This window comes from Dendropsophus ebraccatus, chromosome 6 (genome assembly GCF_027789765.1).
Source record: "Dendropsophus ebraccatus isolate aDenEbr1 chromosome 6, aDenEbr1.pat, whole genome shotgun sequence".
Classification (NCBI taxonomy): Eukaryota; Metazoa; Chordata; class Amphibia; order Anura; family Hylidae; genus Dendropsophus; species Dendropsophus ebraccatus.
The window spans coordinates 95828159-95855547 of NC_091459.1; the positions used below are offsets into that span (position 1 = coordinate 95828159).

A 27389-nucleotide genomic window follows, 5' to 3' on the forward strand; every position below is an offset into this window, starting at 1 on the left:
CAGACAGCGGCCGTTCCGTGACTCTGTCATACACTATGAGAACCTGGCCTGATTGTGTAATGACTCTTACCACTTGTTGCAAAGTAAGGAGGTAGAAAATTAAAGTGGCCATACAGTTTCAATAACTGTCAGTCAATCCTTCTCCCCATTCTCAGGAACATTTGGCACAGTTCTATGGGAAGGAAAATGGGTAAGCTGCAGCCAGACTGCTCTGACTGTGGTTTATCTCTCAGAGAACAAAGGGTTTGGGCACTGATTTTCCATCTTTTCCATCTGTCAGTGGATCGGGAGAGCCCCATATATTCTATACTGGTGTTCAATTTCGAGTTTGGCTAACCAAAGTATAGAGTGTATGGGGGACCTCTAGACCATTGGTTTATTAATCAAGCTGAGCAGTCCACACATATGCCTAAATGTCAGCCCTGTTCAATGTTCAACGATGAAGTGGAATGACAGCAAGAGGTGCACAGAGGCAAAACTTTACACAGACTGTAAAATTAGATATCTCACCGCAAGCCTACACAAATAGTGAAAAGGCATTACTGGGCTATGAGCCAGATGTCCAGCTAAATGTGTTCAATGGATCTTAAACTACTGCTCTCATGGTACAGGACAAGAATGCAGTGAAGGCTGGAAAGGAGGCCTATGCTCTTCAGCAATGAGTCTTGATTTTGCCTTGGATGCAATGACAGCGGAGATTGTTCCCTGATTGATGGTTAAATCTTACGTCTGGGACCTGCCCCTATATCCTAATAATGGAGTTCCCTTAACCCCTTTCCTGCCTGGTGATGTGTGCTGAGCTGTAAGTATGGATATTAAGATTAAGGGATTCCTGTTCTGAAGATAGATGTGGGTCCTACTCTTGAGCCATTAGAATTCTATTTCTATTTCATGCTATTAGAATTCAAATTTAATTTAAAAAAAAAATGATGTTGTTCAGAGGTCCATCGATAAGCAGTGTAAAAATGTTATTGTAACGTGATAGGGATCTGTCCATGGTTGTAATGCACTAACAAGGTCACATTAAGGGAACCTGTCATGAGTTTAATGTTGCCCAGTCCATAGGCAGTATGAAGCATGGACAGACTCTCTTTTATGAAATGCTGTAGTGTTTAAGAGAAATTATAATTTAAAAACCAGCAAGAGTACAACTTCCCCTGGGCATTCCCAGTCTGCCTCTCCCAGCCCCTCTGTTAGATCGCTATGTATAGGGAGAAATTTGTCGGATTGGCTATGTTCCATTGGCACCATTGGTCTTTGTAACAATGACACTGGTGAGGGGGACCTATTTTACCAGTGCTGTTCTTGCTATCATGAATGTTGGAACCAAGACCTGAATAAACTCAATGAAGTCTGATGGTGCTCGCCAGCATCTGTTGGAAAGCAGATTTGGCATAGTTGCCATGGCTCCATAATGAACTGAAGCTAGGATTTTAGTGTATACAGTGCCTGATAATTATTTTGCTTGGCTTCAGTTCCACCCTTTCCTGCTCGGTACTGTTTTTACTTGTTTATTTATGTGATGTATCCAATAGGTTGATGGCTGACTGGTCAATACATCTCAGGAGAACATTCTTTCATGGTACATTGGTGTATTCAAGCTGAAAGTACTGTACGGCCCATAACAGAGCTTTCCAACACTTTTATTGCCTGTGCTAGACTGCAGCTAAGAGCAACTTGGTAAACAAGACACCAAACCCTTATTTTTTTCTCGTGTCTGAAGTGAAGAGTAAATTCAAGAGCTAGAAATGGTTTATCTACTGGCTTATATATGGATTGCTACTACTATATGTATAGGCTGTGAGCTACAGTACATTATACAGTACAGCTGCAGGTTCAGCAGCAGAATTTTAACTATTAATGTTTAAGCTGTATGCTTCCCTGCCCCGAGTTAGACTGGAGAAAGGCAAAGACTGTGCCAGACACATATATATGTTTTATTTTGACTATATTTACTTGACTAGTCTACTTGACTACTATTTTTTTTTTATTAATTTCTGACTAGGTCTATACTTTTTAAACTTTGTAAAATTAGAACATTGTCCAACTATTTTCTTCTATAAGTCCAGTAGTATGCTCTGGCTGGTGTGTTGCTTATCATGGTGGGCACTGCTGCTGGGCTTCATACAACTCAGTCTGTTCCATCTCAGTGCTATTGCTGCAACTCCATGGGTCTCTCTTTGTGCTTCTTAAAGGGCAAGCACCCAAATCCTTTACCAGACAATCCATCTTAATAATCATGATCATTAAAGACGGCCATCATTAGCAAATATCAAACATCTTTTTGATGGCCTTTGGCAAAAGCAGACAAGACATTTTGTAGTGGGAATTTAGCCTGTCTCAGCAGCATATATCTTGCTTGCTGGTTTAGGGTGGGTTCCCACTACGAAATCCATGCGGATAAATTCCAGCGGACTCCGTTGCCAGTATGAGCTCATGGCCGGCTCCATAGACACCATTCTATGGACGGGCCGATTCCACTATCTGACGAAAGAATTGAGATGTCAATTATTTTACTGTCTATGGCACGGGCGGAGAGGCACGCGGCCGTGAGTGTGTTCTAGCAACAGAATCCGCCTGAATTTATCTGGGCGGATTCCATAGTGTGAATCCACCCTAACAGTAAAGTTGTTAACTTTTTGCCATTCTATTACTGTGTGTCTTTTGTCCAGCTGCCACCTATGCTAGGACCAGTCCTATACCAGGACTACTCCGGGAGGTAATATCTTGAAAATATGGCTCATGCAACAAAGTCCAGGGGTTAAAGGGTCAAAACCAGGACACCACTTAGTTTTCTGGTCTTCGGTTTATCACATCTTCCAGTATATGAGGCCCTCAACTTTGGAACATAAAATATAATAGGGGTCTTCTTCTACCAGACATTTATAACATACCCTGTGGATATGCCATAAATATCTGTACTAGGGGGATAACTATTTAGGCTGAGAGTCTATTAGTTAAGAACCATGCAGCTGCAATCACAGTATTGTTTTTCCCTATAATAAAACACACAATAGAGTCACGCTTTTACTTAGTAGACAAAATGACAATAAATCCAAGTAGACTTTTTGTAAGTTAACTGTCCATTTTATAGAATGTAGTTTTTATTACTTTTCATGCACTTTGAGAGTATAAACTAGTTAGGGTTGTTGTTCTCTGCAACAATAAGGGCACCCCAATTTGGCCGTACGCTTTGATACATCTAACCGAATCATTAAAAAAAAAATTGCTTCAATTACTTATTTTAGACCCGTACCAATTATGAGAACGAGTCGGGAGAAGACCGTTCTAAGCACAGTCCTTTCCCAGCTCTGTCATGTAATGAGTCAGGCTCTTAATACAAGTGTTTTCTGACATGCACTCCAGCGCAATGCTTTCCTCGCTTGTTCTCACGATTGGTCTATACACTCTATGACATATGGAATGGAACAGCACTACATCTGGTCATTCTAAAACTTCTTTTTGGCATTTTAAAGCACATTTTCCCATTTTTGGTTGTTCCTAAACTAGTGGGTGAAGCCTAGTTTCTATGATATCTCCCATACACTGTACACATATATACAGAAGGGGTGTCCTACCCTTCCATGTCTTTGTATTCCCCTATGGCAAAACAATCACTAATCTCAGTGAGACCAGCTAAAGAGAACACAGTAGACTGCTAGTTAAAGTGTTCAACACAGTGAAAACCTTGGTGCTAGGGATGGTCCGAACCTGCCGAGGTTCGGGTTCGTATGAACCCGAATGCTCGGCAGCAGATTCCCACTGTCTGCCCTCTCCGTGGAGCGAGCGGATCCAGCGGGAGTAACTCCTGGAAAACTGGGATACAGCCTATGGCTATGGCTGTATCCCAGTTTTCCAGGCGGTCCTCCCGCTGGATCCGCCCGCTCCACGGAGCGGGCAGACAGCAGGAATCATTACTGAGGGTTCGGGTTCGTACGTACCCGAACCGAACTCGGTTCGGACCATCCCTACTTGGTGCATTGCCCCGTGGTAAATACAAATATGCAAAAGAGTCTGCGGAGAGACTCTCTTTGCAGTCTCTCTGTCTGCCTATAGACCTCTTTAGTCATTTCCACTTTTTTTCCTCTACCCTTTCCATATAACTTTATCCCTCAATGAGCTAATAGATTATCTTGAAAAGACAAGACAAACCTGAGTTATTTTTCAAAGTGAATGATGAGTTTAGGAAGGCAAGGGGGAGGCACAAAAGGAGCAGAATAAGTGGAAAGGTATTTTTTCTGATAAAATATATAACAAATAGAGATGAGCGAACCTCTAGCATGCTCAAGTCCATCCGAACCCGATTGTTCGGCATTTGATTAGCGGGGGCTGCTGAACTTGGATAAAGCCCTAAGGTTATGTGGAAAACATGGATATAGTCATTGGCTGTATCCAGTTTTCCAGACAACCTTAGAGCTTTATCCAACTTCAGCAGCCGCCACTAATCAAATGCCAAACAATCGGGTTCGCTCATCTCTAATAACAAAGTTTTTGTTATCTACTTGTACTATACATTTATGCAATATCTGTTAAAAAGACAGTGAACTTTAAAATTAAAGAGTACATGTAATAAGAAAAAACTTTTGACATGTCAAAAGTTTTAATCAATCGGGGTCTGAGTGTTGACCAATCAATCAGGAAAATTTTAAATGGTGGGAGGGTAGGTGTATTATGCAACTGTCTATATGAGCAGTACAACTCCATAGTCCTACATTATGCATGTCTGCATGTGAAAATTTGCTGAGTGAGGATTCCTCTCGACTCGTTCTCCTCATTGGTCGTGGTCTGAACACTCAGACCCTCAGAATACTCGGACACTCAATCTTTGTAACATGACAGGTACTCTTTAAGGGGAATTGGGTAGAGAAAGATGTAAACACACTTAATGTAATACACACATAGCTGGGGAGCAGCAGTATTGCTGTGTATGTATTCCTACATATGCAGTGAGACAGTAATGCTGGGAGCTGGGAGCTTTGTCCAAGGTTTTACAGAGGTATCAGTTCCATCTGCATTATACAACACTATGCATTGCAGACGGTATGTTCCAAACAGCTGAATAAATGATCTGTTAGTCTCTACCACAAATTCCCATGATGGAATAATAGAATTGATAGTGACTTCACTGTCTTCAGGGCAGGCTTGCTCCAGACATGGTCTGGCTATGGATTATGCTTTGTTCATCTGCATGGAATTTTTTTTCAGTTCTACTTAACATATGTAAAAACTTCAAAACCACTAACAAAAAAAGGACATTTTCTATAAGATTTTCACATTCTGAAGACGTACAGAAACTGCACAGCAGTAAGCTGGATATGTAGTATTTAGATTGAGGCCCTGCTCCCCTTCATGTGCCTGGTTTACCTCACATGAACCTAGTGCACAGTATTCAAGAGCGTTTAATCTGTCACATGATATATATGTTAACAGGAAATATACTCAGTAGGGGTATTGTAACTTAGGAACATTGTACTCTAACAAACACAGAAAGGCAGCAATGCAAATACTGGACTACTGCTTGTTGGTATACACTGATCTACTGTTATCAGAGAGGCAGCTCATGCTTGTGAAGCCTGGGTACTAGATGTAGTATATGTGGTCATAGTGTAAAGGTATCCTTTAGATCTTGTATTGTCATCAAAATATGTATACATTACTGTTTATGAGGGGACAAATTATTTGGGAGCAGACTTATGCCTTTATGTATACAGTTTCCATAATGCTGAATATTCATTACAAAGAAATATCCAGGGATAGGATACTACTGAAATGATGCATCTAAGCTTATCATATATATCATATATGGGGGGGGGGAACCCGGCTGAAGTTTCCTTTAATACAGCTGAAAAAAAAATTATGGTTGTAAAATGAATGTGCATTAAAATAAACAGATGTTATATTATGAAGTTCAGTAAGTAAGTTTTAGACCGCTGCGAGTATGTAAATCACCCGCTCTCTTAAGCCACACGCTGCCTGCATACACATTACCTGTCCTTAATCCGGCTTGCTGCAAGAGGCCCCCCGCTTCCTTCTCTTCTGCCCAGTTAATCAGTGCATTGCCCAGCTAAAGCCACTGATTGCAAATTGCATATTTTGGAGACAAATACTTGTCTTTTTTTTTTAACTAGAAAACTAGCTTTATGGCTTTACTTTCTTCACCTGAGAACTTGTCTTGGAAGCAAAAAGAAGATTGGGATGGAGCAGTGGGCAATGGGGATAGGATTTTTTTTAATGTCCCTTCAGTCCCAGCAGCATATTAACTTTTATTGTAGGGCCAGAATACCCCTTTAAAAGGGTTGGAGGACTTAGTAATACTCCATAGGTCCCTTCAGATACAAACTGTGCCAAAAGAGGTTGCCACTCACCAGCTTTCATTTATCCTACAGTGTCACTGTGGGTCTCTGAGAGGATAACCGGCCACAGCCTTCTAAGCTGAAGCATTTCTTGCAGGTTGTACCAGCTATTTCCTATAGGTCCTGCCCAACACCTCTATGACTGCGAAGTCTCTACCTCTTTCAGAATTCTCTCTTACCGACACACAGGAAGAAACACAACAAGAATATGATATGTAGGTGGTCCACACAGTGTTAGTCCAAAACAACATCATACCAAATGTCATTTGCACATTCACAGGAAGAAGGAAAAGGGCCTTAACAGTTAAGAAAAAAAGAAAAACAGACCACCTGCAATCTCCCTAGACCAGGCACATATACAACCAACTTGGTTAGCAAGACAATGGGAGGGATATATCCAAACTGCTGAGACCCTCACTGAGCACTAGAATGAAGGGACAGAAGCCCTTGGCTAAGTGCTCTGTGCCTCCATTTCTACTTGGCTTTCCTCAGAAAGTTGAGCACAAAAAGTACAGAAGCCATAACAGTCCTATAGAGACAGGCATGGACAGTCCTGCTGGGAAACCAAGGAATTCCTAGGTGGGCCCCAAACCTTGCACAATGTTCTTAATAAAAAAAAAACTCCTCTTAAGCATGCGCCTAAAGGGGTTATCCAGAGCTACAAAAACATGGCCACTTTTCCCCCTCTCTTGTCTCCAGATTGGGTGGGCTTTCATACTCCATTGAAGTAAATGGAGCTTAATTGAAAACCGCACCTTAACTGGAGACAAGAGAGGGGGGAAAAGTGGGCATGTTTTTGTAGTGCTGGATAACCCCTTTAACCCCTACAAAAACATGGCCACTTTCTTCAAGAGACAGCCCCACTTTTGTCTCCAGCTTGGGCGGGATTTTGCTGAAAGTGACTGTACCACTTGGCCCAGGCTGAACCACTGGAGGCGGGCTGACCCACCCCCAGTGGGAAGAAACCCCAGCCCCTCCATGACGTGACTCCATTAGAATCAATGGAAGCCTATCATAGAGGGGCTAGGGTTTCCTCCCACTAAGGGTGGGTCGGCCTTCCTCCAGTGCTTCAGCCTGGGCCTGGTGGTACAGTCACTTTCAGCAAAATCCCACCCAAGCTGGATTCACTTGAAGTGACTGGAACTTAATTGCAAACCGCACCTGACCTGGAAACATGTTGTCTCTAAAAGAAAGTGGCCATGTTATTGTAGCATTGGATAACCCCTTTAAATGTGTAGTTCAGCTTTCACAGAATGAAGTGCTATGGACTTCTCGCTCTGTCAATCGCTTTTGTGTCAGCAAGTGAGATTATTTTTATAGCTAGCAGAGTGAGTATGGGTGAAAGAGGAGGGGGCTACCTACAGGGGGCATCTATGGGCAAGACTTAAAATCTTTATTTAAGAGGGAAACTAACTCCCCATGGGGTGGCAACTGCTTGTAGAGGGCAACTACCTACATGGGGGATCTAACTACAGGGGGCATCTATAAGGGGGGAACTAACTTGGGGCTGGGGGGGATCTACCTACAGAGGTAAATCAAAGGGATAGTCAGATTTAACAGATTTTATTTCAGATCAACTGGTGTTAGAAAGGTATACAGATTTCTATTTTTTTTTTATTTAAAAAACCTCAAGTCTTCCAGTACTAATCAGCTGCTATATGTCCTGCAGGAAGTAGCCTATTCTTTCCAGTTTGACACAGTGCTCTCTGCTGCCACCTCTGTCCATGAGTGGAACTCCCCAGAGCAGCAGCAAATCCCCATAGAAACCCTTTCTTGCTTTAGACATTGCCTGACACGAACAGAGGTTACAGTAGAGAGCACTTTGTCATACTGGAAAGAATGCACCACTTCCTGCAGGACATACAGCAGCTGATAAATACTGAAAGACAAGATTTTTTTTAAATAGAAGTAAATTACAAAATTATACAACTTTCTGACACTAGTTAATTTAAAAGAAAAAAGTAACCTGGAGTACTCCTTTAAAATACAGGGGGCAACTACTTAGAGTGATATCTACTTTCATGGAGCACCTTCCTTTGGGAGAACTACCTACAGAGATGAAATAAAATATAGAAGGCAACTACTTAGGCCCCGTTCCCACTGAGCAAAACTAGTGGAATTCCGCCGCGGAATGTCGTTAGCCTCCCGCTCATAATGGGAGTCTATGGGAGGCGCGCGCTCCTGCTCTGTCCGCGCTGAAGAATGAACATGTGTCTTGAGTCTTTGCCCTGATGTTTTAGTCCCCTGATATAAATACTATAGCACATAGCCTACAAGGTACCACCTTGACGGTTTGTGGTTCGAACAATATATAAATGATGAAGGATTCCATTTAAGTCAGTGTTACGCACCTGTAAAATCAGGCTTATGCTGTTGTGTAAAACTTCTCTCCTTATCCTTTGTCATCCCGATATCATACGCTCATAGTTTACTTTTCACTGTTTGAGAAAAACGAAATCTCTAAATATATATATCAATACATGCACTCAATAAAGTCCCAGCTTCAAATACAGTAGGAAATCCAAACACAGCTTAGCAAATAAAGAAGAAGATGTGTATCAGGCTTGTAAATCCTCCCCATGTTTTCAGTAGGGTGATGTGTGTGCATTGTACACAGTTCTGCAGGCTCCCTGGCATGAAGCTGCCTGGTGGTCTATGATGATGACTTAGCACCCCCTTCTTTCCCAGGCCAGGTCCCATAGATTGCATGGGTGGAGCCAGCTCCCTGCTCTACAGCTGCTTATTTCCCTCATTACACAGCACACTTCAGTCATTCTCTCAGCTGCTGCTACTCCACAAGAGGAAAATGCCTTGGGGCTATTTTCAGTTGCATCTCTTGTTATTATTATCCAGTTATCTAATAGTGTTATCTCAGCTTACCAGAGCCACTGAGACTGAAGCAGAGCAGCCTGCCATTCCTACAGGTAAGTCCTGTGTCCATGCAAAACCTAGGCGAAAGCTGCTGGTACAGATTTACAAGCTCATTGTGTTGCTTTGATCCTCAGCTCTGCCTGCAGAATCCTATTCCATGGGCAGGGAGCAGAAGCGGCTAATATATATACATGATATGGTTAAATATTAAGTTAGTGAGGTTGATTGTGCAGTATGATAAGTCTATGGGCTAAGACGGTGCAGTATATTCACTTGCAGTCCTATGTAAAATCACACATAACTGACTATAGATAACTTTATTCTGTTCTATGTGGAGTCAGTAAGCGTATAGGATACCTATCTCCTGGGTGCAGGATTATGGAGGACTTGTTGGATTTCTATGTAAGGTGTTACAGACAGTGATTCATTGAGCATTCATAGCCTAATAGCCCCAGACACTGTGCTGTTTATTTAACACATTCCGCTGCACGTACTCACATTCTGCTCCCCTCCATCTAATGCTATAGATGAAACCTATAGGATTTTCATTCATGCTGCATTTCGGGATATGGGGTATTGTTTATATTACCATGTAAATACTTTTCATGCCAAATCGCCAATTTAACTTTTTTCTTAAGTTGCCTTATCACCGTTATTTTATTATTCTACGAGCACATTCTGTATATAGATCTGCCTTTATTCATTCAGCACTTAACTTCATTTTAGGCAATAATCAAAAGTACGTAGATATTGCATTATCATATACTAAGCTAATATAGGGGGAGCAGATCACGTTTTCTATCTAAAAGAAGTGTAACCAGTAACAACTACGGCAGAAGTTAATTTTTATCATTTAATTTTTGATAGGTTTACCTGCAGTCCTAGGTAAAACCAACTAATTCCTCACTTTGATATAATAATCTTTAACACTTTGCCACTCTCTATATATGTTCCATGTCCTGAAATGAGCTCATTTACATAAGCAGTTTGAGCAAAGCCAAACCTGACTACAGTAACAAGCATAATGTAGGAAAAGAACAAAAATCATGATTCCTTGTAGGTAGTATAGTAGGAGTTAATACAGCAGCATTTGACTATTTCGCCCTCTAGATGCTAGCTAAGACTCTGCAGAAAGGCATGAGATCTTTAGAGGTTAGAGCTTTATAGAGAACACAATGCAGCTGAGCTGTTCACTTTGTAACTCACTACAGGCATCTTATAGGGGGCAACTGGCTGCTGTGATCCCAAGGAACTTGGCGGTACTTATAGACTGTATATACTAATGGCTATGTGCACAATATGGCTCTCCAAAATGCAGATGAAACACTAATAAGTCTATGTGCTGTCTATAGGTCAGTCCTGGAGATTGCACATTGCCGTTAATGTATGGTCTGTCTGGGTTCGGATTTGGATGGAGTCAATTTGTGTCTGTGTATATGTTTTTAAACAGTTAAACTCATTTCTGAATAAGATCCTTGTGGGAAAAATACACAGTAAATTGCAGGAAATGCATAAGAAGCTGGCTTGGCTATTCCTCTCTGCCTGTGATACAGTGTTGGCTTTGTTAGTGACGAGAACGCCTGGCACTAACTATCTTTTTAGTGCAGGGATACAGTTCTAGATCTGTTGGGATGTTTCCACATGTGCCATAGAGGTTTTTTTTTAAAGGTGAATTGAGTCCAATTACAGTACATGTGGGCCCTTCTTGTAACAAGATGCTAAATCAGCTTCATGCTCTTTCTTGCTTCTCATGGCTGAAGTGCTTCCTTTGAATACTGGATACAGGGCTGTATTTACCACTAGGCAACCGTGGTCCGGTGCCTAGGGCAGCACCTTGCAGGGGGGCAGCACCAGGGAGACGGGGGGACAGAAAAAACTATTTTTGTTGTTTTTCATTTTTTTAGTTTCCCTCCTCCCGTTCAGACTTGCCAGTAAATCTGGTGTCTTTTCCAGGGGGGTGGGGGGCATGGTGGTATTGATCAGGTCTGGTATCACCAATAGGTGCGTGAAGATGGGGCGTCTTCAGGTTTAGTGCCTAGGGCAGCAGCAGCTGTTAATACAGCCCTGACTGGATAGAGTATATAATAAATACACCTAGAATAATAAATGTCTAATAAACACAAAAGATTATAAATTATACTAGTGACATACAATATAAAAAAACATATCCACCTACTCAATCAGACTTTTTAATTTGGAAATTTTGTATCCAGTAGGCTTCACAGTTAAAGGGATTGCCTTTTAATTTCCAAGAAAAAGTGCCAACCCTGTACACAGCCTGCTTCTGGTATTGCAGCTTAGCCCTATTCACTTGAATAGCGCTGAAGTACAATACCAGACACAGCCCATGGACAAGAGCCATCCTGTTTTTTTTTTCTTCTTCTTGGACAACCCCTTTAACTTAAGGTGGAATTTAAACCTGTCTGTGTAATGGAGCTTGGCACTTTTTCCTGTGAATGTGAAATTTCTTTCCTATAAAGACAAGTAACTGTGCAGTATCGAGATTTCATAGGTGGCCTTACAGAATTTAAGGAGTTACAGAATGTGGGTGTCACATTTCTAGTGGTATGATGTTACATGAAATCACATTAATAAATGTGTTTATATAGAAGGAGGCTTGCTAAGCCAAAAACATACATATAGGTCTTGTCTCTAATTTAAAGGGAATCTGTCAGCACCTATGGAGGGGGAGTGGTGATGGCTTCGTGCCGCACTTTGGCCCGCCTCACCACTACCTCCTACCAGCTTGTATTGAATATTTATGGCGCCCGTCCCCTGGCCTCCTGGCGACGGCATCTGTAGCTTCCTGGTTCAGTGTAGTGCGCATGCTCCCGCGGTGCGCTTCGCGCATGCGTCGTAGTGTGTTGCAGCGGCACTAAGCAAAGTAATTGAGGGCACAGGCTTTGGCCCTCAGTGTGCCTGCGCTGCTCTGACACACTACGGCACATGTGCGAAACACACTGCTGGAGCGTGCGCAAACTACACAGAACCAGAAAGCTACAGATGCCGTCACTAGGAGGCTGGGGGACGGGCGCCATGAATATTCAATACAAGCTGGGAGGAGGCAGGCCAAAGTTCGGCACAAAGCCATCACCACTCCCCCTCCATAGGTACTTACAGATTCCCTTTAAAGTGACTGTACCACCAGGCCCAGGCAGAAGCACTGGAGGCGGGATGACCCACCCTTACTGGGAGGTAACCCTAGCCCCTCTATGATAGGGTTCCATTGATCCTAATGGAGTCACGTCATGGAGGGGCTGGGGTTTCTTCCCACTAAGGGTGGGAACAGTGCTTCTGCCTGGGCCTGGTGGTACAGTCACTTAAATATGTGTTTTAGACATGTTGATTCTAAAAAAAAAAAACTAGGGGCTATGGCTTGGAATGTGACAGCATGGGCTGAAATGGTGGCACAGTATATTGGTTTAAGGCCAGTTTCCCACTTATGGCATTGCGGCGGATTTCATGCTGCAAGTTCAGCATCGAAATCCACTGTGATAGTAGTGTCATTCCCTATGGCTCTACGTTCTTGCAGCGGATTTTTGAGAAAGTAGAACCATAGGGAATGACACTACAGAGTATTGCAGTAAATTTCACTGTGGTATTTCAATCTAAACTGACTTATGTCCTCCTCAGGATAGGGGATAAGTGTAACGCCCCTATTACATTGGGTGATTGAGAGGAGCAAATGAGCACCAACCTGTCAGGCCAGCCCTCACTTGCCCCTTGTCCCCCGCTCGCTGCCGCTGCTATTACACAACGATCAGCTGATGTCATGCATGTCAGCTGATCATTGTCTTCTATTACACTAAGCGATTATCGGCCATAGCGGTCGGTATCGGCTAAATACGACCGATAATCGCTTTATGTAATAGGGCCTTAAGAGTTTGTTGGATCCGACTGCTGGGCTTCCTGTAAATGGGGTCAGAATGGGCCCGGACTCCTTTGTTTTAAATAAAAAGTCAAGCAGCTCTATTCAGCAGCTCCATAGGTGGTGAATGGAGAAGTACAGCACATGCCATGAATGGAACAGCAACGCACGTGCTAACCCACCAGATAGGGGATAGGTCAGAATACTCATCAGCTGCCAACGTAAGAAAATGACAGTGTGCAGGCACATTCTGTAGGCTTTGTTCACAACATACTCATGGTACCATACTGTGCAAAATTTTTAGGCAGTGGGAATAGTTTTACTTTTATTAACAAAATTCAAAGTAAATGAACAGAAGAGAAATCTAAGTCAGATTAGTATTTAGTATGACCGCCCTTTGCCTTCACAACAAAACAGCACAACAAGTATGTGACGTTTTTAAAGCGGTTATCCAGCACTACAAAAACATGCCCACTTTCTTCCAGAGACAGCACCACTCCTTTTTCCAGTTCCTTTGTGGTTTGCATTTAAGCTCTATTCACTTCAATGGAACTGAATTACAAAACTCCACCCAAACTGACGAGTGGTGCTTTCTTTGGAAGAAAGTGGCCATGTTTTTGTAGAGCTGCATAACCCCTTTAAGTTACTCAGCGGGGAGATTGTACCAAACACCTTGAAGAACTAACCACAAATCTTTAGTTGATGTCGCTGCTCAAATTCTTCTCCCTTCATGTCATCTCAAACCGCTTCTGTGAGGGCCATATTGTGATTTTGGGGAATCCTTGTTCATCTTTATGCTGAAGATAGTCCCTAATGACTTGGCTGTATGTTGGGGGTCATTGTCCTATATAAAACTTTACAGCCAGACACCCCCCTGATTCAAGGCATTTCACCTTGCAGTATTTTTCAACACCTACCTAAAACTTGTGCACAGTACTTATACATATCTGGTGTATTCCCTGAATATACTTTTGAAATATTCCACTCTAAATCCACACAAGGGCATTCATTAGCCTCAATGTTATAAAAAAAACGAAAAACCTATGCCCTGTAGTATTAGAAGGCACAGTTGGTTGTGCTTCCCTATGCAGTAGATAAATAGTATACGAACACAAGCTATCCTGGTGAAGATCTAAGGTCTGCTTTACACGAGTGTGTGCAAATAATACATATTAGTAATACAGACTTATTTCAGATGAAACGTAATCCAGTATTGCATCTGTATTTATGTACAGTAAATATTGATGGGTTGCTTATAGACAGGAAATTAAAGGGGTTGTCCAGGGAGAAGAAGATGATTGAAGACTTCTGCTTCCTGACGCTCACTTTCTGGATAGGTGTGTCAAAGTTGCAATCATCGTATGTAGGTGAAACTACACCCTTATGCAATGTAAAATAGCTGCACAGTCTCTCCAATATTGAGGAGAGACAATGAAGCTATTGGACATTTGTGTTGTGTATCACCTGCACACAGCGATTGTTACTTAACCCCCCAGTGTCTTGGGAGGGGAGGAGTTCCAGGGTTGGTGAGCAGAAGGGCTTGACAACCCCTTTAAATTACACCTTGGAAATGGATGTCAAAATAAATGGCAAATACTGCGGAAATATGGATGTAATAGAGAGATACCCGTTTTTTAATCCCTCTCTTTAGACTATAATGCATATTGGATTAAAGCAGCACATGCTGTGTATTATATATGATCACAATAGGTTAACATTACTCCGTGCGATGGATTGAAAAACACAGACACCATATGGATATAAAATATATTAGTGTAAAACTTGCTTAAAGAACATGCGTGGGTGAATGGGGTCTATGGCTACCTTCAGCATGGGCGCCAGGAGCCTTCTCTATGCCTATACTGAATGTATCTACACAGCGTGCTGTGAATATAGTCTTAGACATGTTTCGCTTTCATCCTCAGACCTTCTTGATTCTTAGTGCAGATTTATTGGTTACTTGAAGAAACTAAGACAGTAGTGTTTCTCCAGAAGTTTCTTTTCCAGTCTGTTTCTCCTGGTAGCTGCTCTCCTTTAATCCTTGGCTGTACGTGGGCTGTAGCTGAGTGAATAGAATACTTAAACATGCAGTGTGCATTCCCATACATCTACCTCATCTACTCTAAATGTGCAGCCAAGTAGTCGTATATTGGTAAAGATTTTCATTTCTATCCAATATTTTTTATTTTGAAGATATTCCAAGACATGTAATATGTTTAGATTATAGAGCAAAGGCCATTTAAGGCTGTTAGCACTTTTCTTATGGGTCTATAGAAAATTTGGAGCAAATGCTGTCATGGCAAATTCTATCTTGTTACTAGAGATGAGCGAACCTGCCGAGGTTCGGGTTCATATGAACCTGAACTCTCTGCTTCTGACTGCCGCTGTCTGCCCGCTCCGTGGAGAGGGTGAATACAGCCGGAGGACTGCCTGGAAAACTGGGATACAGCCTATGGCTATGGCTGTATCCCAGTTTTCCAGACGGTCCCCCGGCTGTATCCACCCTCTCCACGGAGCGGGCAGTCAGAAGCCGAGAGTTCAGGTTCATACGAACCCGAACCTCGGCAGGTTCGCTCATCTCTACTTGTTAGGGTGCGTTTACACAGAAAGATTTATCTGACAGATTTTTGAAGCCAAAACCAGGAACAGACTATAAACAGAGAACAGGTAATAAAGGAAACATTGAGATTTCTCTTCCTTTCAAATCCATTCCTGATTTTAGCTTTAAAAATCTGTCAGATAAATCTTTCTGTGTAAACGCACCATTACTGTTGTGTATCAAGTATTATCCATGCTTTATATGCAGATGTGTCAGAGGGGTATATTGTGAGCACAGCTCCAGGGCCTCCTTTACTCCTTCTCCTGCTCTTCTACGTCTCGCACTAGGTAAAAAGTAGGTAAATATTTATATGAGGTAGGCTCTCTAGTAATCACCCTTTGTGTAAAAGAACTACATTAAGTATGTTTAATTCAACATTTAAATCTTTTACTAGTGTAGAAGAAATGAATAAAACAAAGTTAAAAATAGATTATATGCACATTGCACATCGACAAGGAGTATATAGCAATAAACTTAGTGTTATAAATTGTTAAAAACATGAAAATTAAGAAAATTATGAAAAATATATTTAACATGGAAAGTCTTGCGGTGAATACTGTGTATGTGTATATATATATATATATATATAATATATATATCATTATTGTCCGTTGGCGGCTTTGCAGGGCCCTTGCAAGCCGCCAATTGTTTAAATACTGTGCTGACAGCAGGGTATTCAGCATCTACTGGGTATTAGATGGGATGTTGGATAGTTGATCGTTTATTGAAAATTCGTTAAAAATTCATTAAATAATTCTCCGTTATTTGTGCTGCATGTAATACATTAAGTGGAGAAAAAGTATGTTGGCGGAAGTCCACCTCTCACCAGTCCTGTGTTGTTGTTAAAATCTATTTTAGTCTGCACACATCGATTCTTATTGTCTGGCAAGGAAAAAAAACTGTAACTAAATTAGCCAATTCTCTTCTGTAAATAAAGAGAACCTCAAATTTCAGATGGCATACTTATTTCTATAAAGCTTTATTGGGCAATTCCTTTACAGAGGAAAGAAAAACTTACCAGACATGACTTTTTGGCATGTCAAAAGATAACATGAGCTCAGACCATCACGTCAGTATTCAGAATGCTTCACCATTTTACTGACTTTAGTTATGCAGAACCACAATATTTAGATTTTCATTACAGAATCCATGATGTGGGGAGAACAAAAATTTAGCATCCCATGAGCACTGAATTGCATAATATTGTTATCCCCACATAATAATATCCATAAAAAGACAATCAGTGTAGATCTGACATGATTCAGGTTTATATACGGCCCCTAGTCATAGCATTGGCGATGACCAAGTGTTGTACACTGACCTGAAATGTGCAGATCATGTATACTTGTTGTCTTTAGAGTGGGGAAAACTTGCTGAAAGTTTGGGTTTGTAAGTTTGCTCATCTCTAGTTGTCTTTTATGGATCTTGAGTGGAATTTACAATAAATGAAATCTGGTGTTTATGGGATGCTGGATTTTGATTCTCTTAAAGGGGTATTCCGGGGAGGAGGTGGAAATTGAAGCCGGAGGTCACTTACCTCCCCCCGTTCCAGTGCTGGTGCCCGGATCGCGCTGCCCAGTATTCCTGTCCCGCGGCCGCTTCCTTGTCAGAGCTGCCGCATAAGACGTGACGTCTCAAGGCAGCTCTGCCATTCAGCGGCCAAGGCGGGACTCCGCTACGGCTGCTGGGAGTCTTTTTATCCCATCATACTTGCATCCCCTGTACCATTAGTGTATAATTGAGCTAAACCTTCTGTGGTGTATACAGTAATCCATGATGTGATCCGCAGATCTGTCTCTCTTGTATGTCAAAGTATATTTTTCAAAAAAGACCTCTCAATATTACAAGGATGATTAATGAGAGAAAGACGACCTACACAATGGTTCTTGGAACTTGTGTAATAGTGTACAGTAACAATCTTTATACCCTTCTTTGGAAACTCAACTTATTTTTACATTGACTTTATTCATTAATAATCCTTTACATTTGGGAATTTGGGAGAAAATGATTTGTTATTTCAGCTATTTGCTCAGGCTCAGGAGTAATTTATTTATTCCGTCCTTACATTCCATCTGCAACCTTTTCAACCAGTTTTCTATATGTAATATCCTTGGCATTTTAGCTTACAAAGGACAGCAAAGACATCAAAGATATAAAATGGCATGTAATAAAAAAGCCTTCCTTGTACATTTATTAAAAAGCCAGAGGGGATGTCCTAGTAAATAATTAAACCTAGTAAGATAATGTATCCAAATTTAAACTTCTCTATTCCTAAACCCTGTTTTTTTTATTTTTTATTAATGAAGTTAACATTATTTATATACCATAGATCTTATATTCCATTATAGCTCCTTATCCAAAAGCTTTCGCAGTGCTAGTATATAAGATGCCACCATGCTAGCCTCACTATTACTATAACCACAGACGCATCTTATTATCCAAACACCATTCCTTGAATTTTAGTTCTTTGGGAAGTTAAACCTTATCATGACTTGTCATGATCCTGTTGATCTTAAACATGATGTACAAACATAATCTATTTCCATTAGGTTCCTGTCTAAACAAATCCATGCTATCTAACCACTAGAAAAACTTAGACTGGAAATGTTGGAATTCAAATATTTACAAAACACTCAACAATAACAGTAGTAAATGTCTCTCGCTTAAGATCTGATGGGATTTGAGGAAATACAATTAATTCTTCTAAATAATATATAATATAAAAATGCAGACGTTATAGACATTCACCTCTGCTGAAAGCTATTTCCAGGTAATAGAACCACGTATTTGAGCTATTTGCCCAGGCAGTGAGGGATTTACTAATTTCATCCTTACATTCCACCCACAACCTTTTCCAGCTTTTTTTTTTTTTTTTTTCTATATGTAATATCCTTGGCATTTTTAGCCTACAGAGAACTTGGCAATGAAGATGCAATATACTATAGCGTGCAGTAAATAAGCCTTACATGCTCATCTATTTATTTTTAAAAGCCCCTTTAAAGAGGCTTGAAACATGACCAGAAGAAAGCACCCTGCTCTGTACTGCTGAGGGGCAAGAACCCTGAAACAGCAGTCTATGCATGGGTAATAGAGAGGCTAAAATTTCTCAGTTTTGCAGGGGGGCGACTTTGCATGTACACTTTATGATGGCATAATCATGGAGCTGTCCCTTGTGTATACCCCAAAGGGATGAGACTTGGCTCCTTACTAGACTAGTATCTGTTTGTTTTCCTTAAGTTTCTGTAAAATGTTTAAATGGAGTCAGTCAGCAGTTGAGCCATCACCCAGTGTCTCGGCCATGCAACTTGCATGATAAAAATTAACACAGTTTAACTTTCCAGCCACTGCCTCGGGAAGTTCACATGGCACAGGCTTATCTAATCATGTGCCCTGAACTCATTGGGCTGAATAAAATAAAATCTTGCTAAAATAAAAATAACTTTTTAGGTTTATTTTAAAGCTACCTATAAAGGGCCACATAGATTCTACGATGTGAGTCATGAGTCCATGCTTGGTTCATCACCCATCCACACCAATCTTCGTAGGTGGCTGTCCCTTTACGATACTTATACCTTGTAATTTTGTTACTAGTATTCATTTGTATATAAGAACAGTTCTCTTGGATACAATACAAAATAAGCATAAGAGTATAACCCATTCCTGGTTGGCTTTTAATGGATAACTCTGTCAGGTTTAAAGTAAGCTTATTTTGCGTGTATCACTTATTCAAGTAAAGTTGTCTGGGGAAAGCGAGCTGTAATGTTTCTGTGATTATGCTGGTTATTCCAGTAATTACTGTGCTGCTTGTTATACTTCTAGTTTACATAATGAAAGAACAATTTGCATTAGCCACAAATATACGACAGTCATCTGGTAACAAGATCAGCTGGAAGCTGTGATGTGTGTTATGGTTGGCGAGAGGGTAGGAAGAAGACAACAGTTCAACTAAATATTTATTTCACTTTGGTTATACTTGCTCTGTAAAACAAATCCCTATATCGGCCACTGATTCTCATTTTAATCCACACAATTCCTTTCAGTTCTTGAGCTCCAGATGTTTTCATATTGCTGATGCCGAATTCTGTCTAATCTTCCTTATTAGGTCATTGCTTAGAAAGATACCATTGGTACACACAATCCAGTTTGTCAGTGTGTGCTCTCTTTGTTTAAAGGGGTTGTTCACCTTTTTTTCCCTTTCAAATCAACTGGTGCCAGAGACTTGTAATTTACATCCAAAAAAAAAATCTCAAGTCTTCCAGTACTTATCAGCTGCTGTATGTCCTGCAAGAAGTGGTGTATTCTTTCCAGTCTGAAGAGCAAAAGAGGTTTTCTATGGGGGTTTGCTACTGCTCTGGACAGCTCCTGAGATGGACAGAGGTGGCAGCAGAGAGCACTGTGTCAGACTGGAGAGAACACACCACTTCCTGCAGAACATGCAGCAGCTAATAAGTACGGGAATATTTAATATTTTTTAATAGAAGTAGATGACAAATCTCTGGCACAAGTTGATGTGAATGAGGTGTTTTTTTTACATAAACCAGATTCTAGGAAGATGGTATTTTTTATTGAAGTTTTCTGGGCAAACACAACCTATCAATGTGTAATTGGTGGGTGTCTGAGCTGTGGCACCCCCAATAATCAGCAGTATGAAGAATTTGAGTTGCTGTATCATGTACAGCCACTTGTACATGCATGCCAAGATTGAATGGACTCCAGTGCTCCAGAACTCTGACAAGTTGTACATTGAAGATCTATATTTTTCCAGTTACCACATCACATACCTATTGTTCTGTGAAACCAGCCTAGAAATCGGCAAGAAGGCTGGGAACATGGGACTTGTTACCACCCATTGTGCTTACAATGTATCCAGCTTTAGGCTGGGTTCACACTATGTATATTTGAGGCTGTATTTGTGAGGCTGTATAGCAACCAAAACCAGGAGTGGATTGAAAACACAGAAAGGCTCTGTTCACATAATGTTGTAATTGAGTGGATGGCCATCATTTAATGGAAAATATTTGCTGTTATTTTAAAACAACGGCTGTGGTATTGAAATAATGGCCGTTATTTACTGTTATATGGCGGCCATCCACTCAATTTCAACATTGTGTGAACAGATCCTTTCCGTGTTTTCAATCCACTCCTGGTTTTGGTTGCTATGAGGACCTGACATGAGGACCAAATACTGCCTGAAATATACATAGTGTGAACCCAGCCTAAAGCAAATACTCTCTTTTTTTCAGTTTCTGTAAAAAAAAAAAAAAGAAAAGAAAAGGTAGAAAAAAAATTCTATCCCGTTGTTTCAGCAGTGAGAATGCCATGCATTATCAGAAAACATTGCACAACCTGTCAGTACATAATTAAAATGAGAAATTTATTGTAGCCTTCTGGGAATTTTTGTTCACATTGAGAGGAATTTTCAATTTTATGCAACTATAATTTCAATTTGAGATGTGCTGAATGTAGTGAAAATATATGTGGAGACCTCCCCAGAGAGAACATTTAGGGGAGGCCAAGAGCTGATTCACACTGCATGCTCAGCATGACGGCCAATGCGGTCTCACTATAGAGGTCAGAAAAGCTTAATGTTCCCAGATACTCTCCATGCTAAATGAGTTTTATCTTAGAATTTCCACTACATAAAGAATTTATTGCATATCCTCCATGAATAACAATATATGCTGCCGCATTCACAAACTTAGGTAGTAAATCTACACCTGAATGAATAATCATTTGGCCAAATTTGACCCCTTTACTTCCCCAATCCATAAATGACAAGATTTGCTACTTGATTTCCACCTCTATAGTATACTTTGGTATTTAAAGGTGGCCATACACCTTCACTAACTGATGACTGAACACTCTTGCCCGCCACCCGTCCTCCCCATACACAGGAATGTTCGGCATGGCAAAGCAATCACGTGTGCTCTATGAAGAATGGAGGGGTAGGCTGCAGTGAGAGAGCTCTCGCTGTGGCTTATCTCTCCCAGAATAAAGATGTCAGGCGGGGTTTTCCATCATGGCCAACCTCCTATTACAACCCACATCTGTAAGTGGTTGAAAGTGGCAAGTATAACCGACCAAAATGTAAGGTGTTTGGGGACCTTTAGGGCTAATGCAAATGTCAGCAGAAACACATCCAAACACAGTGTCCTGTGGAGTGGACCTCCGAGCTCCCAGCATCATGATTAATTATGGTGTCGGGAGCTCCGATACTGTTTGAAAGTTCGTTATCTGTGTCAGTACATTAGCATGTATTTTTAAACTGTATTGGAAATCCTGACTAGAAATGAGCGGACTTTTCGGATTTCTGGTTTGTGAGAACCAGAACGATGGCATTGGCTGTATCCCAGTTTTCCAGGCGTTCCTTAGGAGGTATCCACCCACTGCACGGAGCGAGCAGACAGCGGGAATCCGGCGCCGATCGTTCTGGTTCTCACAAAGCAGAAATCTGAAAAGTCCGCTCATCTCTAATCCTGACATCATAATCAATCATGATGCTAGAAGCTCCAAGGTCCAGACTGCAGAACATCATCCATGCATGGACGTGTTTCTGCAGATGTGTGCATTATTCCTTAGTCTATTAAGATCGTAGCAGTAGAGATGCAATATAGTCTGCAATGTAGTTACATAGTTACATAGTTACATAGTTAATACGGTTGAAAAAAGACACATGTCCATCAAGTTCAACCAAGGAGGGGATGGATACAGGGAAGGGGGAGGGGTGATAGGTTCTATACATATGCATTTATATTATTTTGCTCTAAGAACTTGTCTAGGCCGGTTTTGAAGCCCTCTACTGTTTTTGCTGTGACCAGATCCTGTGGTAGACTGTTCCACAGATTCACAGTTCTCATGGTAAAGAAGGCTTGTCGCCTCCGGAGATTGAACCTTTTTTTCTCCAGGCGGAGGCAGTGGCCTCTTGTCCTTTGAGGGGGTTTTACCTGGAACATCTTTTCCCCATATCTCTTGTAGGGGCCATTTATATATTTAAATAAGTTAATCATATCTCCCCTTAAACGTCTCTTCTCCAGACTAAACAAATGTAATTCTTTTAATCTCTCCTCATAACTAAGATGCTCCATTCCCCTTATTAGTTTAGTTGCCCGTCTTTGTACCCTCTCCAGCTCTAGAACATCCTTTTTATGAATCGGGTTCCAAAACTGGACAGCATACTCCAGATGAGGCCGCACCAAAGCTTTATAAAGCGGTAATATTATATCCCTGTCCCGAGAGTCCATGCCTGTTTTAATGCATGACAATATCCTGCTGGCCTTAGAAGCAGCTGACTGACATTGTGTGCTGTTCTGTAGTCTATTATCTACAAGTACACCCAGATCCTTCTCCATCAGTGACTCTCCCAGAATAACTCCCCCCAGGACATATGATGCATGTGGGTTATTAGTACCCAGGTGCATAACTTTACATTTATCCACATTGAACCTCATTTGCCAAGTGGACGCCCAAACACTCAGTGTGTCTAAGTCATCCTGTAACATCTGCACATCCTCCATAGACTGTACTGTACTACAAAGCTTGGTGTCATCTGCAAAGATAGAAACATTGCTGTTAATTCCATTCTCAATATCATTAATAAACAAGTTAAACAGAAGAGGGCCCAGTACTGACCCTTGGGGTACACCACTTATTACCGGGGACCATTCGGAGTAGGAATCATTGACCACCACTCTCTGGGTACGATTATTAAGCCAGTTTTCAATCCAGTTACACATTAAATTTTCCAAACCAATAGACTTTAACTTACCCATCAGACGTCCATGAGGAACTGTGTCAAACGCTTTTGCAAAATCCAGGTACACTATATCCACAGCCGCGCCGCCATCCAGGCTTCTACTTACCTCTTCATAGAAACATATTAGGTTGGTTTGACAGCTTCTGTCCTTAGTAAAACCATGCTGGTTATCACTTATAATACTATTAGCCACCACATATTCCTGGATGTAGTCCCTTATAAGCCCCTCAAATAGTTTCCCCACAATGGACGTTAAGCTTACGGGTCTATAGTTACCTGGGGAAGTTCGAGAGCCCTTTTTGAAGATCGGCACTACATTTGCCTTACGCCAGTCCCTCGGCACAATACCAGTAAGCAAAGAATCACGGAATATTTCATACAAGGGAAGTGAAATTACAGAACTGAGTTCCCTAAGAACTCTGGGGTGCAATCCATCAGGCCCTGGAGCTTTGGTTACATTGAGTTTGTTTAATTTATCTTGGACCATATCTATAGTAAACCAGTTCAGTACATTACATGTGTTAGCAGCACTGGCCCCACCCACCTCAGTACTGGCCCCACCCACCACAGCTCCATCCTCTTTTGTATATACAGAACTGAAGAACCCATTAAGTAACTCAGCTTTCTCCTGATCCCCAGTTATTAATTCCCCGTCGCCATTATTTAGGGGTCCTACATGCTCTGACCTTGGTTTTTTTTGCATTAATATATTTGAAGAATTTTTTGGGGTTTCTTTTGCTATCTATAGCTACCTGCCTTTCATTGTGAATTTTTGCTGCTTTTATTACATTTTTACAGGTTTTGTTGACTTCTTTGTAATGTTTAAATGCTACAGCTGACCCCTCTGATTTATATTTTTTGAATGCCCCTTTTTTCTCATTTATAGCCCTTCTAACCTCGGTTGTAAGCCATGTGGGATTGGATTTTAACCGTTTATATTTGTTACCCATAGGAATATATTTGGCAGTACAGTTATTTAATGTGGATTTGAAGATTTCCCATTTATTAGCTGTATCCGTATGTGACAGCAGCCGCTCCCAGTCTATGCCCTGAAGTTCTGCCCTTAACCCAGGAAAATTGGCCCTTTTAAAATTAAGAGTTTTTGCCCTCCCAACATGCTTTTCTTTTCTACACTTTAAGCTAAAAGTCACTATATTGTGGTCACTATTACCCAGGTGTTCATGGACAGTGACATCCCCAACCAGCTCAGCATTGTTAGAAATAACCAGATCCAACAAGGCATCACTTCTAGTTGGCTCCTCCACAAACTGGCCCAGAAAATTATCCTGCAGGAGGTTAAGAAATTCCCTCCCCTTTGTGGTTTTAGCTGAACCGTGACCCCAATCTATATCTGGGTAGTTGAGGTCCCCCATTATCACTACTGTTCCCTCCCGGGCAGCCCGCTCTATTTGTCTATTCAACTGGCCATCTACCTCCTCAGTAATGTTGGGGGGTCTATAGATTACACCAAGAATAATTTTTTCCCTCTTTTCCTCCTTCTGTAGTTCTACCCACAATGCTTCCACATCATCACAGTCATCTCCCACTATTGCATCTATTACACTCACTTTAATATCATTTCTGACATACAGACATACTCCTCCTCCCCTTCTGCCCACCCGGTCCCTTCTGAACAACGTAAATCCCTGAATATTGACAGCCCAGTCATGTGAGGAGTCCAGCCATGTCTCAGTCACACCAACCACATCAATGGACTCCTCCAGAACCAAGGCCTCTAGCTCCCCCATCTTGCTGGCTAGACTTCTGGCATTAGTAACCATACACTTTATATTACCATCGAGTTTAACCGCTTCATTATAAGAAATGGGATTTATTACTGTGCTGTGGCTACAATCATCCTCACTGTTCATCCGCAACATATGGATCTCCCTATCCACTGCTCTTATCCTCCCCCCACAGGACCCTTCTCCTCCCTCCTCATTGTTCTGTCCCCTCTTTAACCTATCTGCCACTACATTACATACTACATTGTCCTCCCTCCACATCCCTAGTTTAAAAACCCCTCCACCCCTTCTAGGATTCTCTCCCCCAGCACAGCGGACCCCCTTCCATTAAGGTGCAAATTATCTGCGGAAAACAGATTGTACCCCAATGAAAAGTCAGCCCAGTGCTCTAAAAACCCAAACCCTTCTCCTCTACACCATGACTTGAGCCATGCATTTAACTCCCTAAGCTCCCGCTGTCTTTCCTGCGATGCGCATGGCACAGGCAGTATTCCAGAGAATACCACCTTGGAGGTCCTTCCCTTCAACTTAGCACCTAGTTCTCTAAAATTATTTTTAATAGACCTCCACCTACCTTGTATCCTGTCATTGGTTCCCACATGGACCACGACAGCTGGGTCATCCCCAGCCCCCCCAAGTAATTTATCCACCCTTTCCACCACATGCCGAACCCTGGCACCAGGGAGACAGCAAACCATTCGGTTGAGGCGGTCTTGGCGACAAATTATTCTATCCGTCTTCCTGATTATAGAATCCCCTACAACCACTAGCTGTCTAGGCCTACCTACAATACCATCCCGCCCACTACTAGTTGGACTGTTCCCCCGGCTGTTAGGGAGAACAGGTTCCACTAGAGCTGCCATTTCTGACACGGATGCCCTTGCATCATCACCTAACTTGGCAATTTTGCTTGGGCATATAGTAGGAGAAGTGGCCTTCCTTTTCTTGGATCCCTTACTGGTCCCTCTAACTACATTAACCCAGCTACTTACTTGGGCCTCCTGATCTATATCACCACCCTCCATCTCTAACCCACTAACTTCCTGCTCAGTGAGCCGAAGTTCCCTCTCAAGGTGGCCAAGTTCCCTCAGTGTTGCAATATGCTTCTCCAGATCTCTAACTCGAGCTTCTAGATGGGCAACATGCTCACATCTGTCACAGCGGTACTCACCCTGGAACACCTGCTCCAGTTGTGCGTACATGCAGCAGACTGCGCACTGAATGAATCCTTCCATCCTGCTAGCCATCATCCTCAGTGCAACAAAAACAGTGAAAAAGAAAGAGATTTAGCACTTACCAGAACTTGTAACTCCTTCTTTCAACTCCTTTTTTAAACTCCACTTATTTTCAACCACTTGTCAGCAAGCACAGTGAGCAAGCACGTGTACATTTATTTCATGAAAGTCATAGAACAGGCACTAAAAAATAACAAAGTAGCAGGCTCCATCTCCCAGCATTGTTCTCGAGGATCTTGGTACTCGGTACAACTTGTGAACAGAATCATTACACACACAGCTGGAATTGGCCACATGCTACAATGGAGGTGGCCTGTTTTGTTTTCTTTATGCAAAAACTATGTGGTTTATTTCTAGAAGGAAATGACTTATTCTAAAGTTCTATCCACGATTGGTAGCTTCCCTTACAACTAGGGATGGTCCGAACCCACCGAGGTTCGGGTTCGGCTGAACCCGAACGCTCGGCATCGGATTCCCGCTGTCTGCCCGCTCCGTGCAGCGGGAGGAACGCCTGGAAAACTGGGATACAGCCTATGGCTATGGCTGTATCCCAGTTTTCCAGGCGTTCCTCCTGCTGGATCCGCCAGCTGCATGGAGCGGGCAGACAGCGGGAATCATTGCGGAGGTTTCGGGTCCCTACTTACAACCAATGCCCAACCCTTAAATGATGTACCGTAGATGTAGAAACTCTTACATCTGAATGGATTTGCTTCTGTTACATGTGCATTACTTTCTGCAAGCCCCATTCAGATTAATACTATATTTACGGAAATGTCTGCCATGAATGCACCACAGGAATGGCTGTCTGGGAAGCCAGTGTAAATAAAGTCAGTATAAGATGTATGTCTATAGATTTTCTCAACATGCTGTGCTATTGTAAGCATGTATTTCAATTTGCTAAGCTGGCCAAACATAGCCGTCAGCACAGGCTTGTTCAACCAGCAGCTATATCTCTTGATCCTCCC

General features: G+C 41.8%; 1 protein-coding gene across 4 annotated transcripts in view; it reads left to right on the forward strand.

Annotated features, from left to right (window-relative positions):
- The window catches only part of PLOD2 (procollagen-lysine,2-oxoglutarate 5-dioxygenase 2), a 155828-nt gene that overhangs the window by 54347 nt on the left and 74092 nt on the right, over nucleotides 1-27389 (forward strand). For 2 of the 4 annotated variants that reach the window (XM_069975395.1, XM_069975396.1), the window contains exon 1: nucleotides 9083-9277. The exons of the other annotated variants lie outside the window; for them this stretch is intronic. In XM_069975395.1, coding sequence (XP_069831496.1) covers nucleotides 9160-9277 — 118 coding nt within the window. In that variant the 5' untranslated portion in view covers nucleotides 9083-9159. Of the gene's footprint in view, nucleotides 1-9082; nucleotides 9278-27389 lie in introns of those variants that run through there. 4 annotated transcript variants of the gene reach the window in all.